General features: G+C 37.5%; 1 protein-coding gene across 1 annotated transcript in view; it reads right to left on the minus strand.

Annotated features, from left to right (window-relative positions):
- Positions 1-289: 289 nt before the first annotated feature.
- The window catches only part of TRPM1 (transient receptor potential cation channel subfamily M member 1), an 85329-nt gene continuing 68251 nt past the window's right edge, over positions 290-17367 (minus strand). Inside the window, exons 18-27 of the mRNA XM_061999113.1 lie at positions 16734-16856; positions 16299-16430; positions 14182-14310; positions 12632-12883; positions 11767-11941; positions 8556-8576; positions 7011-7155; positions 4637-4836; positions 3376-3508; positions 290-1556 (exon numbers count right to left, since the gene is read on the minus strand). Coding sequence (XP_061855097.1) covers positions 290-1556; positions 3376-3508; positions 4637-4836; positions 7011-7155; positions 8556-8576; positions 11767-11941; positions 12632-12883; positions 14182-14310; positions 16299-16430; positions 16734-16856 — 2577 coding nt within the window. The remainder of the gene's footprint in view (positions 1557-3375; positions 3509-4636; positions 4837-7010; positions 7156-8555; positions 8577-11766; positions 11942-12631; positions 12884-14181; positions 14311-16298; positions 16431-16733; positions 16857-17367) is intronic.

Consider the following 17367-nt stretch of genomic DNA (forward strand, 5'->3'; position numbering starts at 1 on the left):
TCAGTAATTGAGCTTATGAGGGAGATCAAAATGGAACAAAGACAGACCTATATTGTTGGCATTTGTGGACTGTGCCTACTTTTTATCTGCCCCTGAGAGTGAACATCTCCCTTTCACCTTACCCAGCAAGCATTTATTTAAGAACAGAACATACACCATTCCATTTTAAAATGAAAGGAAACAAACATATGCAAAATTGTTCTTCAGAAATTAACTTAAAAATCCACTATCTGTTCAATGAGTCATGCTGCTTTCTTGACTGTCAATAAAAGAGGGGCCATAAGCCACTTTAACATTCCGTTTCTGTGGATGCATTTTCTTGTCTAGCTTTCTGTTCTTCTGTTGCACTGCCAAATGCTACCACCAAATTAGTTACGCTGCTGGCATGTCCTGGTCTATTTAACTTGTCCTTTACAGATTTGGCTTTCTGAGAATGGCTGTGCAAACTCTTTGACCGTACTGATGGGAATCCAGAAGTCCTTTCTGGCTTCACTGATAGTAAGTTCTCTTTCTCAGTATTGACAGGGGCAGGCATAGAGGTGTAAGAGGCACTCATACCTGCTTCACCAATATTAGTGGCATCATCTGTGTCCACCTGTAACTGTTTCTGCTCTGCTTGCCTTTCTGCTTCAGAGATAAGACCAGGGTATTCTGGAGGAGGTTCTTGAGAAAGCTGCTGCTCGACTTCGTATTTCCACTCTGTGGCCCACTGTTTAATTGTAGAAGGGCACACCTGATCCATGATGGTACTATACTCTGTGGTCCAGTTGTTAACTCCTCCAACCAGCTTCCCACCCTGTGCAAATATAAAGCTCCTTGACTTCATCATAGTGGTTTGACAAGCACTGAATGTTTCAGGAGGAAAGTAGCGCATTGCTTTAGATTTGTCCAAAGGATAAGAAATGGTTGCTTCTAACTTCGTACGTTCTAGTTTTAACTGAGTGTTCTGAAAATCTGATCTGGGTATTGACTGGCTGTTCGTAACAGCATCTGTTTCGTTTATACTTGGAGGATCCATTCCATCACTCTGTTTTTCATCACCCAGACCACCTGAACCAGAACGGGGTCTGGAAACATTCTGTGCAATTTCTAATGTAGATTTAGTGTAATCTGCTGCAGTGACTGCATTAGCACTAGAGGTATAATGGAGACTGGTGTGGTGTTCTGGAACAAGCATCCTTGGGTCTGCTCCGTCTTCTTTGGTACTAATAGAATGGGCTTTTTTATGCAATCCCATGGCTGGTGACATAGGAGTGGTGCTGTCATCGTATGTTAACTCATCACCACCAACATGGTATCTGTACATGCTGTAGCCATCAGAGCTGTTAACACTGCTTTGCCTTAGGAGATATGCAGCATCACACTCTGACGAAGCCCGTGAACGTGTGTATGTCAGCTCAGATTTGTCAATACCTGCCAGCTTCTCAAGAGCATTCACCATCCGACCAGATAGTTCTTCCAATTGAGAGAGTCGCAGGTCAACTGTTTGAAGAGAAGCTTTCATAAAATGTTCTCTTTCATTCACTTCTTCTAGCCTCATAGACATATTTTCAACTCTGTTGGGTATAAAAGAGGAAGCATAGAACAGAAGCTGTGGGATGGTGCAGTAACCCATCTACTTCATAAGACAGAGTTTTATGCTATGTATCATGCGTCATATTTTCTTCCTATGTGCAGCACCAAAAGAATGTGCATTTTCTTGTTATTTTTGCTTTCCACAGACCATATTAGAGGGCTATTTGAACTTTGCCCTTATTGACATGCAGAGAGAGTACAAGAGCTGGACTCGTTAGAGACAGCCTACTACTAACATTTCTGAGTGTGCCACCCACTTCATGTTCAGTTATCCTCTTTCATTGTGAAGTATCAACATGAAAAATACTTTCTAATGACATGCTCACAAAGAGACTTAAAATAGCATCAAGGCATGTTGTAAAACAGGTTTTGTAGCTGTATCAGAGAGAACTTATGCTGGTGAGTACAGGATTATTTTATCTCTTGAAATACCTTTCAATTATGTATCAGCTGAAGGGAATGGAATTATTGTTAAGTTTGATTAAAATAATACTTTTCCCCATTTTATCATTTATATCAAAATGAAAGTCATGGTACCAGAAGAACACATATAAAATAATGCATTTAGAATGTGACTTAGAGAACATACACTAGTAAATCAGCTGTGGAAATTAAATTAACATTCTTTTGCTCTCACACACACAAAAGATGACAAAGCATCTGGAGGAACAAGCCATGAGAAATAAGCAAATCTGCTTTGTGGCTATAGACCATAGTGAATCAGTGAGGCTTGCCAGCCCTACTTTACTCTCTGCCACAATACCTAGGATTTTGACAAATTGCTATGGATAAATAGTGCAATAGAATCTACTCAAATACACGTAGAAAATTTCATTTACTTCTCTATTCTCAAACTTCGTGTAAAATAATGCAAGATGTTCAGAGCCTCTCTGAGGTTCAGGCTCTCTGAGTTTCAGAGAAGAATATGCTCAAAGAATTATACGGCTCACAGAGTTGTTTCATAAGAAATGTTAAAAGGGAGATAGATACAGATATATGGAGTAGTTCAGAATACTATGAGGTTGATTAAGGTGAAAGGGTGTTTAAACTGTGTATTGTTTTCCTTACAGGGAGAATTTTTGATCATTTCAAGTGAGTGACAAAAGATTCCATCTTTTGACTTACTTAGACCTACTAACAGCACATGCAGAGCCTTTGGGAACAGTCCTGCCAAGTGACCTGGTAAAAAAGCCTGCTGCTACTATCACTATGTGCTTAGACAGCGATGTGCAAACATTACCTAGTCCTCAGAATAGCTTAATGATTTACATGTGAATATTCCCTCTCTTTTAAATGGGGAAGTTTATTCTGAAAAGCTAAATGCCTTGTTCAAAGCTTCCAAGAGAATCTGTGGCAGAGATTGAAATTTGGCAGTTGTGAGTGCTGGATATAAGTGTAATCCATAGGTACAGGAGAAGAATCCTCAGTGCTTTTGTCACTAAGCTCTAACACAGTTCTTGTGGTTGGATGAGCTGTTGGATGCTCAACAAGTAGTAAATTGCTCAGATGGCTAAAAAGCATATCTGTGATGGGTGAGAAGGAAAATATTCAGCTTGAATAAAAATGTTCTTATACCAAAGCTACCCAAATTGGCAGCCTTATTGACACACCAGCTTGCTTTTGGGAGAGATGTATCTACACAGATATTTACTCAGGATTCAGATCAGCTTCTGAACTGGTGGTGGTTTTCTTCAAGATCTAAATATTTTGTACTTGAACTCAACTTTGATTATAACAAAGAGAGAAAAAAAGCAAATATTGTTCTAGATAAGTGGTGTGTGGTTTTTTTCTTATAAGTACCTTTCAGATGTAACTCTGATGCGTTCATCATTAGATGATTGCTGCTCATCCTCTTTTTCCTGGAAGTATTCTTCTACACACTGCTCTTCAAACTCATACAATTTTTTTAGCTCCTCATCATTCAGAAATAACTCTGTGCAAAACAGAAGAACAAAATATTAGTTGCCTTTTTCTAAACTTCTGGCAGGCAATTTAATCCAATTTAGCAGATTCCTCTGGACATAGGGATACTGCAAATTCTACCCCTACACTAAATGAACAGATGATTTTGTAAACAGGGGATGAGTTCTTAGCCAACGATGGCCTCAGCCCTGAAGGCAATGTAATACATTACAACCGTCATCTTTTTTTATGACCATCCATTGTGGGCTCTATTTCCTCAATGACATTTGCACTTTTTAACAGTAGTGTTACATGTTGAACAAACTGACTAGATTTTACAGAATGAAGACTAGGGCAATCTCTGCCAGTTTGTCAGCTCTTTAATTCAAATATTGCTTTTAAAAGGATGTCAGTTACAGGCAACAGATAATCTAACAGATTGTCACCCAGACATTCTTTTGATTAGAACTTCAAAAATTTATAATCATGTAAGGAAAATCCAAGGGAAATATAAGCTCTTGGTAGCATTTCATGCTTAATTTGAATTTGTCTCTTTGTATTTGGAGGATTACATTTACCGTTTTCCCTTTTTTTCCTTTTTTTAACTCAAGTGTATATTGTGTAGAAATATGCTTCTGTGAAATGTAGAAATGCAGCAATAATTGTGAGCATTTGATTATTTCAATGAGGCAAGTAATGAAAACTATAATTGACAGCTACAGAGCATGTTAGGAGAAGAATCTTCACAATTCCTTGTGAAATGACAGATAAATATCTAACATGGAGAAATGTAAGTGAAGATACTCTTAGACACAAATTGCTTACAATCACAGAGCTGACATGAAACTGATCCCTTCTTCTCAGTTTCCTAGTTCCCTTCTCCACATACGGACTTCACTAGAACTAGATTAAGTAAATGCTATCTCACTGTTTTAAGAATGAACGTTAAAGAAAGTCTTCATTAGCAGCACAGCATTGCATATTCTCAGGAGCCCACAGAGCTCGAGAGCTGTTAACGTGATGTAAATTTTGTTCCATACTGTCTTCTGCAAATATACTTGACCAATTGTCAATGTGAACAAAATAGTTCAGCATTGGAAAAGCTGCTGCTTTCTACTAATATGGTGCAGAGAGCTCAATTTAGAGATTTCTTGCATACTCAATCCCCTGTCACGCTCATCCTGGTCTCCTTCACCCTTCCTGCAGCGACAGCATATTCTCTTGATGATTATATAGATGTGGCTGAAGATAATCATTGGTGGTGGAAGGACAGGTCTGTCATGGAAAGTCATGATCAGCTGGTACCGCTGGAACTTCCAGACTTGGTTGGATATTGACTTTACCTCAAAGAAAGTATTGCTGAAAGAGAACATATGTACAGTTTCTATTAGGGGTCTTTATTATTTATTTATTAATTATTTATTAGGTTTACTTATGATTGAGTACTATGCTAAAAAAATCAGCAGCTAAATAACAACATGAGGCTACATGATTTGCTTGTTTCAGCTCCTTGTTGATGCTGCTAATTTGCTGAGCTGATGACTAATTTGAACTCATGATTTCACTACTCCTGAGGGCAGCAAAGCAGAAGACATTCTGCATCCCTTATGCACCACCTGGAACAGTCCTCCTCTAGACTATTTGCTCCTACTCTATAAAAGTCCTTTAGGTGTTAGTGAAAAGAAACTGGCACAATTTATGAATCACAAATTGTGGAAATTGTGGAATTTCTTTTAACACATGCCAGTCTTTGATAGTACACAAAGTATTAAATCCATGAAGGGTATTTTGTATGCTAAACCCAGAAGCGTCACATAGTTTGCCTTCAATATGCTAATCAGCTTGACCTACATAGAAGACTTTTCAAGTTTTCACAAAACGTCCTAAATTCAAACTTTATTCACTCAAACTTCTGACTTGACAACATGGTGCATATTCTTGTTAAGCAATTTCTTGGAAGACACAGCCTCATCTGTACAAAAATAAGGTGTATTATAAAGATGTTTCATTTTGTAATTCAGTGGATACGAATGAGTGTAAGTGATAGTATTCAATCCAGAGACAACAATATCCATGGTTATGAAATGCCAACTAAGAGAAAGCAGACTTGATGTTCTGGCTTAGATAAACCTTCTTGAGCTATTTTAACTTACGCTTAGAAGGCTCACAACCTCTGTGTTGATGACGATGATACTGGCCCTTCCTTTTTATATTTTCTGTCCACTTCTAACTTTCTGTACTTTAAAATTTCTACATTCACAAAACCAGTTTAAAAATCTCTTTGAAACTAGAGAATTCTTGAGTAGACATAGCTTTTGGTTCCTTTTGGCTAAGTTTACATGAGATAATTTACCAATGAAAAATGACAATCTGCCGTCATTCTGTGTCTCCTGCATAGCAGGAATTCTCCAGCTAAATCTTACCCCATTGCAACCATGCTGGGATGGTCGGAGTTAACACCATGACCTACTTGCCAAACTAGATTCCTTGGTCCTTCAGACAATAATAGCTACCATTGTAAGATTGTTCCCTTTCCTCCTAGTGATGTGACTGGCATTTGAGCACTTTAAAATTCATGACCTTTTAATCTACATACATCAAAGAAAAGACAGACTTTGTGAGCTGTAGACTTCTGGGCACAGGGCGAACTATTTTTGTGTTTGTGACACCGACTACCTATGCCAACAAGCCCTCCAACAATACATGTTTATGGACACCAAAAACAGATCACCTCCTTCTCAGGTGGTGTGTCTGGAAAGCATGTAAATATTTCAATTCAATTCTGGTTTGTTTTTTTTTTTTTCATTCCAAATCCCTAAAAAGCATATGGCACAAAAAGCATATGACATGACTGTGGGTAGAAAGAATGAGCAGCAGAAATTTATTTAGTTTTACTTCAGAGAAGTCTAAAATTAGGTTTGTAGAATAACATTATGAATGTGCATCTGCACGTTGCTTGCACTGGCCACAAATCTTGGCAACATATTGCCATCCTTTCTCCTGGTTCAAGGCAATATAGACCCCTTTTCTAGGTCATACAAGATCTCTGCAAAGCCCTAATTCCTTCTTCTTCTAAATGAAATCCAAAACAACAAGAAAAACAAAAACCCAGATGATGTAGCGGTAGTGGAAATACCTCCCTCTTTTGATGTTTGTATTTTCACTGTGCAGTTCTATTGCAGAATCACATTTGCTAATGGTTACATGGGCTTCCATCGTGTATGTAGCAGGTTTCATGGATTCTATTTTTCATCTTTCCAGAGCAACTTTAAGGTCTGTCACTGTCCCATTACTGGTAATTGGAAGGAGCCAGATTCTCTCGCAGGCATTACTTGCAATGGCTGGCAAATTTGAATCAACCTCTGTCTCCACTCTTTCCCACTGAAAACACTATTTTGAGTACTTGCCAGCCATGTTCATAGAGCAATTAGATTCTGAGTGTAAATGCAAACCCTTGCATCAGCTGATGGGCTTTCACAGAAACTTTATCTTGGCAATAAGAAAGTTAAGACAGTGCATGATCATTTACATACTTGAAGACAGCGATCAGCAGGTTTACCAGCAGGATATTTGCTACCAGTAGGTAACAGGCCATAATAGCAGGAGTGAGCCAAGCCCCTGGTATACATGGAGGGAGCCGTTTACCATCATCATCATAAAGATTGTCCCCACAAGGAGCTGAAGGTAAAAACAGAGAGGTATTTCTCAAAAATTGCTCAATATTTAAAAGCACTATTCACATATATTTCATGATGACACGCATAAAATTTGCCATACTAAACAAATTTTGTCCATTTCTCTCCAGTAGGAAGTATGCATAATTTTTACTTCAAATTCTGGTTCTAATTACAGCATAGAAATATATTTTTCCATAATGGTGAACAGAGGCAGCTCTAGGTTTACTGTACAGTGTGCCTTTCTCTTCAAATTCAAAGGGATTTTCTTTTTCTCATAGTAATAGTCTAGGAGATCTTAATGTGCATACATATATAATAATAGTAGAATTAAAAAAAAATTGAACCAAACTTGTGTACGTACCTTGCCAAAGAGATAAAAGAACTTACTTAGCGGCCCCAGATTGCTACCCATAAATGAAAGCTTTATCAGGGCCCAGAATGTACTGTATTCTAAGTTTTAAATAAAATTTTAAACTAGAGAGATAAAATTGTAAAATGAAAATTGTACAATAAGAGCAAAATAGACTGAGAAAAAAATCCTTGAACTGATACAAAACAATTGCCTGAAGCAATCCTAAAAATAAACAGGTTGTCTTGGGGTAGGGGCTGTCTTGGAGTTGAGTAAATGCAGCATTTGTTTTTAAGGTCAGTGCCAGTATCTGATTTCAAATAGAACGTCAACTCTTTTGGAGACATTTAGTAGCAAGTGAAGTGCTTATCAACCACAGGTTCTTTAGGTGAGATCCTAGTACATACTAGGTCTGAAAATGGGTTTGTTATAGATTTAGTTAATGTGACTAGACAAATCATTTTTTTTAAGCATTTTGCAAAAAATCCACTGCTTCAGCTTCACCTGATAAATAAATACTTTAAATTATTTGAAAATGGACTAATCTTACTTACTGTAGACTTGAAGTGAAATTTAGACTATGATTAATAAAATAGATTTTACTTGCTTTTCAAACATCAAACCTGTATTTGTCCTGTTTATCTTATGAAAAATGTAACAGAAAAGTCAAATAAATTCTAGTATTATTCACATGGACCAATGAAAGTACTGCCAGAGAAACACTAACATTGTATATAGGTAATCTAATGAAATTAGTTAGACTATGACACTCATGCATCATAATCTTTCAAAAAGGATTATTTTACTGTCAGTGTATTACAAACAGGTCAGAGCAACCAGAGAAGCTCAATTACAACTTCTGATCTGCAGTCTGTTTTTTAAAAAAATATTTTCCTCGGCTTCTTTTAAAATTAAACTATTACAATAGAAAAACAAGATTCACACTTGAATATTGAATGAGCCCTATAATGAAAATGTCAATATCTAGTGAGGAAAAAGATTAACAAACATATTCAGCTAAATGAAATAATCAGTTCTCCACAGAGACTTACGATTAATTTCCATGGCATAGACTGAACAGCATTCCAAGGGAATAAAATAGAAAAGGAGGCAGGGAGAGAAAGAAAGAAAACAATAGAATAATATTTTTAAGAAAAAGATTGAAAGCACAGTTTTGCTGCCAAGGAGAGCGAGAGAGAGAGATAAGCAGCTCCAATGTCAGAAAAGTAGACACATATGCTTAGAAACAATGTCTTTGTTAAAAATGCATTGCATTCTGCAGTTTCCTTTTCATGTTGCTGTTGCCAAATGTTACATATGACAGTGAATTCATGATATTAATAATAAATCACAAAATGCTTCTGGCAGATGATCATTTAAATATCCACGATATTTCAGGAGAGTACACAAAACTGGCAGGCACCATGAACACAAAACAAAAATATCACACTTAAGTCATTCATTTAGATGTTCTGGAAACATTTCCTCCCTTTTTTCCTCTTTTTTCCTTTTTTTTTTTTTTAAGAACTACCCTGGCTTTGAGTCTGGCAGCTGTTTCTGTTGAATAGTTATGCTTTGGTTAATAGTGATACTATTACAACATACAATATAATTAGAGCCCATTTTAACTACCAGTATGGATACTTGCTTGCCAGCCCCTAAATGGTGATTGTAAGAAAAATCACAGTATTGAAAGAACCTCAGTTAGGCTTCTCTATTGTTTAAGAATGTGTTGCTGTTGAGTACTAGATACCAATAACTTCTTGCTTGTGGACATCTTCTAAATGGAGTGAACCCAGATAAGAGTATCCTGGGTTGCATTAGGAAAAGTGTTACCAGCAAGTTAAGGGAGGTAATTATTCACCTCTACTCAGCTCTGGTGAAACACCAGCTAGACTTGGATGTCTAGTGCTGGGCTTCCCCATAGAAATCATACATGGACATACTAGAAACACTCCAATAAAGGGCTACAAAGAATATTAAGTCTGATAAATGAGACAAGGCTGAGAGAGATGGGATAATATAGCCAGGAGAAGAGAAGGGTCAAGGGAGATCTTGCTAATGTTATAAATACCTGATGGTAGATGGGAGTAAAGAAGACAGAGGCAGACTCTTCTCAGTGGTATCCACTGAAAGGAGAAGGGGCAGTGGGCAAAGATAGAAATATGGGAAATTCCATTTAAACCAGGTTGTCCAGAGAGGCTGCACAGTCTTCACAGAAGACACTGTGAGATAGTGTCAAGATATTAAAAACCTTACAGTCTGGACAGTCTTACTGGACAGTCCCTGAGCAACCTGCTCCAATTTATCCTGCCTTGAGCAGAGATGTTTGACTAGATGATCTCCAAATGTGCCTTCCAACCTCAGAAATTCTGTGACTTGTGAGCTTCATCTTTAGGCGGTATCCTGTCCTCAGTGAAGCTATTGTCTAACTACTTTCTTTCAGATTGTCTAACTACTTTCTTTCTTTCTTTTCTTTGCTTTGGCAAAACTACCCATGAACCCTTAGATTAGACTACTCATAGAAATAACTTCTGAATGACTTCTAAGGTTGCTTCTGTGGTGTGTTCATAGAGAATCACAGAAAGATCAAGTGAAAATTTCTTACTGAAAGCACAAAGACCTTAGTAAGACACTTCACAGACTTCTGGGCATAAGAAATTTACAGAGTAATTGTAAAGCAGTCTCGTTGTACCAGTAGAACTCTTTGCATGGCCACTTTTATTTCAATATTAAAACAACAAAACCACACACTTCCAAGTTAGCCCATGTTTAAGCTACTGAGACAGCAAAGCTTCTGAACTGGGATGGTTAGTGGAACAAGTACCTGGACTGAACTTATGTAACTAGAACACCAACACAATTTTCCCCCAAAATCTTTGGCAGTGCTAAAGAAAGATTCCTAATTCAAAGGATGCTGAGAATATATCTGAGAAATGACTGGAAGCCTGAAAGAAGTCTATGACACCACTTACACCAATGAGATCAGTATTGCTGGTAAGGTGTGAGTTTTGATTTATAAAGAAGTCAAACTGTCTAGACTGTCAAATATTCTTTGCTCAAAGTAGGATTTGAATGCACATTATGAACCACAAAGGTAAGGGATACTCTTTTACATTCTGTTCCTCCCCATTGGACAATTAACCCACTCAAGAGACCTTTAGTTTATCCTGGTTCACACATGCACTGAAACTGTAATATCAGACAATATACAACTGGTTTGACCCTTTATTTGTCAAGAGTAATTTGCTGTACCATAAGCTACATTAATAAGATGAGCACTCATAAGAAAAACAGATTATATGATCTTTGCAACAGTGTACACTGTTCATAAACAGACTAATGACATTTTATTCCTTTCTAAGCAATTGAAGTACACTTTAATGACTTGATATAAAGGTCTCTCGCAGTGATGGATCTTTGTAGTTTTTGAACTTAGATCTCTCACTTTCTTCAGCCTTCCACTTTACTGCTAGTTGTCAGTATAGGCAAATGGTTGAAATAACACATATACAATGCTGTAATAGCAGCTTATATTACTTCAGATGAAGTGCAACTTATGCAATACACACTATAGGAGGCCAGCTGCATGTTTGACTGCAGAAATTTCAAATATTGACACAAACCTAGCAGTAACATGACAGCTTCTGCCTCCTCTAAAATACTGACAGGTATGTTTGTCTTTTGAATTGTGCAGCTTTTATATAAGAAAGGATACTTTCACACCCAAAGCTAATCAAGTTTTCCTTTTCCATAGGTGTAGAAATGAAGAACACGAGTGATTCATGAAATGGAAACATTTCTGAAAAGTAGATATATGTAAAAACGTATTAGCTCATTGCCTGTGCTGGGAGTTGGAGATGAAAGGGCATGTGTATTTTCATCTCCCATGCAAGGTTGGTTTTGGGATTTCTTTAATTCTGTTGGAACTGACTATTAGCAAAACACTGTTTCAAAAGAATGTTTCAAAATGACCTCTGTTGGCCCTACAAGTAAATAGAACATTTGTTACTGTTATACTCTTGGACATGATGGTATTGCAGACTATATCACTCTCAGTGAATTTGAATATAAACTGAAAGACAGGACATGCAGGTGGGGAACAGAAAATTGTTCAGTCTCTGTAGTCTCTCGCAAGCAAATAGTAACAGCATAACCATAAAGACAAAACACTACTTCCAAATTAAAACCAATCATTAATTTGGATCTGATCATCTGCCTCAGAAACAGGAAACAGACTCTTACTATGAATTCTACTCTTACGGTCTATCTGGTCTGCGAACACCTCTCCATAGATCATCCAGTAGGGCATATAGAAGATGTTGCGAGCTAGTCGCCAAGAAGGCTCTTCATCTGGGTGCAGGATAGCTTGGCGGGCTACTCCAAAACTCATTAGAACCACAAGCATGATCACCACAAAGTACAGCATGTCAATCATCTGCATGGAGAGACCATAGAGGCTTTTGTCAACACCAGACAGTAGCACCAGCATGTTTGTTTGCCAGCATGTGTTAAACAAAAAGTCTCAAGAGAACAAAGACATTCCTCTGGATTATTTTCTTGATATTATTCTTTGATTTTATCTACTGATCATGAATTAAGCATGCATAAAAATGCAGTCAAACCTGTAATTTAAAGGATTACTAGATTTGTATTTGAAAAGACTTAAAATGCTAAAATCTTTGCTATCCCTATTCTTTTCTGCAGGAAGTGCAACACAGTGTGCTTTCAGCACAGACCACTTCTGTGATTGCAAAGAGATGATATAATCATTGCTATGATTGATATAATCAATCCTGGCCAAAACTGATGATTTTGTGGATAATCCCAGTGTACCAACAATCTGTTCTTGCTATGACTTTGGGAGGCAGAAAACAGTGAACAAGTTTATACACAATAATCTTTTAAAAAAAAGGAAAGAAAACCAAAAAAAGATTCCCTCTCGAATGAAGCCATTTTTAGCAAGAGCATCACATCTTGTGTGTGTGTGAAATTCACATGGCAACTTTCCTACAGCCTTTATTTAGAGTCCTACTCTAACAAAAACCCCCCTTTTTTAAAATCAGAACTGAATTTCGTTTCCCATGAAGTTCTGACATAAATAATTTACAGTAATTTAGACACTAACCATCTTTCCAATCATCATCACATAAGGTCCCAGGTATTTGTTCACACCAAAGATATCTAGTACTCGAATGTACCAGAAGATGATATCTACGCAGTAAATCACTCTTCCATAACCCATGTAAGGCTGGTTCTGCAGGCGAAGAATTGCTCCTATCATAAATACTGAAATAGCCACCAGGTCAGTAATATTCCAGTATTCCTGGAGCCAAACTTTCACCTTTTGGCTCAGCTTGCCAGGCTCTGACATCAGTATCTGAAATTTAAAAAAAAAAAAAAGAATCATTAGGAAAAACTCCAAATTACATTTTGAAGTAATAAGCATGAAAAAAGACCAATTTTGTCACATTCAATAGATGCCCGAGATCCCTTTCACTGCCAGCAAAATTTATCTCAGGGAGCAATATTTTTAGTAACTCGTAGGCAAAATTTCCTTTTCATAGAAACACAGAACAGTTTGGTTGGACTGATAAAGATAATCTAGTGTCAACCCCTCTGCCATGGCCAGGGATATGTTCCACCAGACCAGGTTGCTCAAAGTCCTGTGAAACCTGACCTTGAACACTTTCAGAGATGGGGCATCCACAGCCTCTCTGGGAAACCTGTTTCAGTGCCCCACCCCCTTCACCATAAAAATTTCTTCCCTGTGTCCAATCGAAACCTAACTTCTTTCACTTTAAAATGGTTGCTCCTTGTCCTGTCACTACTCTCTTTCTTTATAGGCCCCCTTTAGATACTGGAAGGCTGCTGTAAGGTCTCCCCAGAGCCTTCTCTTCTTCAGGCTGAACAACCCCAAACCTCTCAGCCTTATAGAACTGGTTGGTTGGAAAAGACTTTTAAGACCATTGAGTCCAACCTTGCTTCATAGCAGAAGTGTTCCAGCCCTCTGACCATTCTCATGGCCTCCCTCTGGCGCCCTTTTCATCTTCGTTTCTACTTTGAGTTTTTTAGGCCTTTTTTTGTTGTAGGTTTTGGTCAACAACATTTATCCAAGGAGATCTGTCTTACTGACTTGGTATCTGTATCTCCAAATATAGTTAGTATGAGTTGTGGGAAATGTGAATCAGAGAAGGACAGGCTAAGTGCAAACCACACTACAGCATGTGAATACAGTGAAAGTTGTAATGCTGTTTTTCTCATACAAAAGTAACAAGATCAGTCAAATAAACTGGCTAATTCCCCAAAACATCTGTCTGCCTGCAGTTCTCAACAAAGACTGCATCTATAGTAAAAAGACAGTATCTACTGAGATTTCTTTCATGGGTTATGGCATGCTCTTCCTTGGAAATATGTGTAAGAGAATGACAGCATTAATTTTGACCGCTGACTTCAGGGCATTTTAGCCTGATCTTTTTGCCCAATAAGAGATGGTTTCAATGTATGAAAAAAGATTATAAATTAAACTCTCTCCAGTGATGAGCGTTTTGGGACTATGGATATAAGAACCTTCTCTCGCACATATGGCTTCTCAGCCCTCTGCACAAGTCCATGCCATTCTTCTAAGAGTGAGCTTTATTTTAAGGATTATAAGATGTTGGTATAATCAGACTTTACCTCTCTTATTTTCTCTAAAGCCAGTGTCACAATGTAGGAGATGACAATCCATTCCTGGACTGATGGCCACCGTTCCATCCTCACCAAGATGATATAATTAAATAGCATCAAGTAACCGAGGTATGATATCTTAAAAAAAAACCAAATAAAACCTTTATGGACTTCAGGTGATGGATCCTTGGATCCTTCCATGGTTAGGCAGCATTTCATTACTTAAGATGACTCCCACCCACACATACAAAAATTCAATCTTCACTAATTTCCATTAGGCTGTTCTGAACTACTAGCATAAGTCAATAGAGCTATACTGCTGGTGTCTGCATGCCTCTCAGCAGTCTTTGGCGACTGACTAAACTAAAAACTTCAGATATCTTGGAAGTCTAGAGTTAAGAAACTGAAATGGATTCAATGGCTTTGCAGGAAAAGGAAGAAAAAAAGGGAAATGAAGCAGTAATAAGCAAACATATTTTCTGTGGAGAAACTGGAGTTTTATAAAAAATGAGATATTCAGTGTGAAATGTTTACCCACGATCTCAAAACAGACCTAGAGCAGAATGGAGGCAGGGCTATAAGCAGCACCTGACTGGAGGGGTAGGGGTAATAAAGAGCCACATAGGCCACCTGCTTTTCTCTACCCTGTGATAATGTGTTTGAGACCATCTAGGGAGAATATGCTCTTTGTGTGAAGCCAGAGGCATATAGACTTCATAGATCATTCCCTACAACATCTCTTCCTATCCTTGCTACTTAAATCCATCTGCATGAACAATAAGTTTGTAGATATTTTGGTTACTTTAAGAAGTCCCTAGTCGCAGAAGCAAGTTTCTTGCTGAAGCCTAATTCAGTAAGAGCACAGAAGCCTGGATCACCACGTCGGAGAAGAAACACCAAATAGAAAGTCCTCTTAGCTGAGAGGGCTTCATAATGCATGAAAGTGAAGCCTACCCCACTTGTGACACTCATATAAACTTGTATGAACACATACATTGAGGCCATGCATGAACAATTCAGCTGTTGAAGACCTTTACTTGCACAAGAAAACATATTTTATTGCTACAATGCCCTGCCTATTGCTGCCATGCACACTGGCAGAGGCCATGGGCCTCCAGCAGCTGAAGGAATAACACATGCTGTGGAACATGTGATCCAGGCAGCTGAATTCTCTCATTTGTTGAAAGAAGCAAAACAAGAATTCCAAAGCATTTTAAATCAAGTCGTTTGTGCCTGTGGCTTTTATCATCTACTAAAATGTAATTTTTTTTACACTGTGGAACCATGCTGAATACTTTTTTTTAGAAATTAAATAGGAATTTTGCTTTTAAACTATTAACACAGGCAGCAGAACCGGATCAGTACAGCATTTTGTGATCACGATGTGCTAAGACTGAAAACTTACATAATATTATAACACATGAGGCATCAAAACTCCTACTTTGAATACAATAGAAATCATTATCATTTTAACAAGGCTTGCACTATATTTATGATCAGTAGCAGGAATATTTTTTGTGTTTTATGAAAACAGACTTTAGCACCAGATAATTCTTCATGCATTAAAAAGAAAAATCAGATGCTTGTCAAAAAGAAATCTTTAGTTTAGATTAATTTCAATTATTTAAAGAAGAGAGAAGTACCTATTATGTCTTAGCAGGCTGAGATCTGTGATTCCATCAAGGTTGCATTCATCTGAGCCTAACTGTCAACAGTGCATGTGGCAAGCACTGATATTATAACATTTCTTCTCGGGTCCTAAAGTGTATTTCAATGCAAAACAGGAACCAGAGCCTTTAGAAAGCAAGAGAATCCAGCCCAGTTTGGACTGAATGACTGGATTGTAGAGCTTGCACTGAGTTTGTCATATGATTAGCCATACAGGGTCTCCTTCAAAGTGTGTATGAGCTTTAGAGACTAACATCATAATCTTCAGTTATTCATTCAGTTTCATTCTCTATGCATTCTTCTCTGAATAAAGGCAGTGCTCTACTCATCAGATTTCATGAAAGTCAGTACTACTTATTTATTTATTTATTACTTGGTTATTATTTTCACATTGGAATCCTTTAAGTTTCTCAGGTGTGATAAAAATTATCACTATCAGTTTAATCATCATTACTTACTGTGTAGAACCAAAATTTGACAATAGGTGCATTATAAAATTCATAGATCTTTGTTCCAATTGGAAGGCTCTTTTGTTTTTTATTTCCATTCTCTTCATCTCCTTTTCGGGAGCCTGTATCTGCATTTGCATCCTGGAAGACCAAAGTTGTCAGTTTTTATCAACATATAATAGTAAAAATTGTAGCTTTTCCTCAACTACAGCCCCAGACAACCAACTACCTGATGCTTCCTCTGAGCAACAGACCTCTTTTAAAAAATTTAAAAAAATATGAATTCTATAAATCTGTGTAACTACATCGACCATTTACATTCCCAAAACTCTTCACTCATTTTTACCCCACTGAGGCATTTGAGATTCCAACCTGAGTGACCTGTATCATAATCAATGAAGTGAAAAAACTGAGCACTCTTTGAGATATCAGAACATCACTGACCACATTTTCCTCCTCCTTTTCTTTGCCTTCCTCATTTTCTTTTGACGTCTGGTAAGAGTAATCATCGTAACTCCGAAACTCTAGGAAAAGGATGGTGGGAGGGAAGAGAATCCCCATTATAACCTGTACAACAAGAAAGAATGTGACTCAGAAGGCAATATTTGTTTACACTAAAATATTTCATAACAGTGTAAATCCCAAAACCCAACATTTTCTTTTGTTTAGTATTCAAGATATTCTGCTATCCTCAAACCTACAAAAATTAATTAGTACTTATGAAGCACTGACAATAAGGTCTTTTATGGAAAGATGGCACCCTGGAAGGCTTCCTATCTCAATGAATGCACTGCAATTAAGGAATTGTGCTCCAGAATGAGAACTGTGCAGTGAAATTCCATGGAACAGACACAGTGGTGTTTGGAAGAGCACTTCAGGCTCGTTATTGGAGTTTATAGTTACTTAGTTAAAGTTAAAAAACTTGTAAAAGGTAAAAGAAGCTTCACAGATAGCATTGAGAGAATTCTTTTACTAAATGAGATTGCTGAGATACACAAACACAAGCATGAGTCACCAAAGTACAGAAAAGGAGCAAAGAAAAGAACGCGGGTAAAGAAACTGGAACATTAGCTGGCTG

Source organism: Colius striatus, chromosome 7 (genome assembly GCF_028858725.1).
Source record: "Colius striatus isolate bColStr4 chromosome 7, bColStr4.1.hap1, whole genome shotgun sequence".
In the NCBI taxonomy this organism is placed as follows: domain Eukaryota; kingdom Metazoa; phylum Chordata; class Aves; order Coliiformes; family Coliidae; genus Colius; species Colius striatus.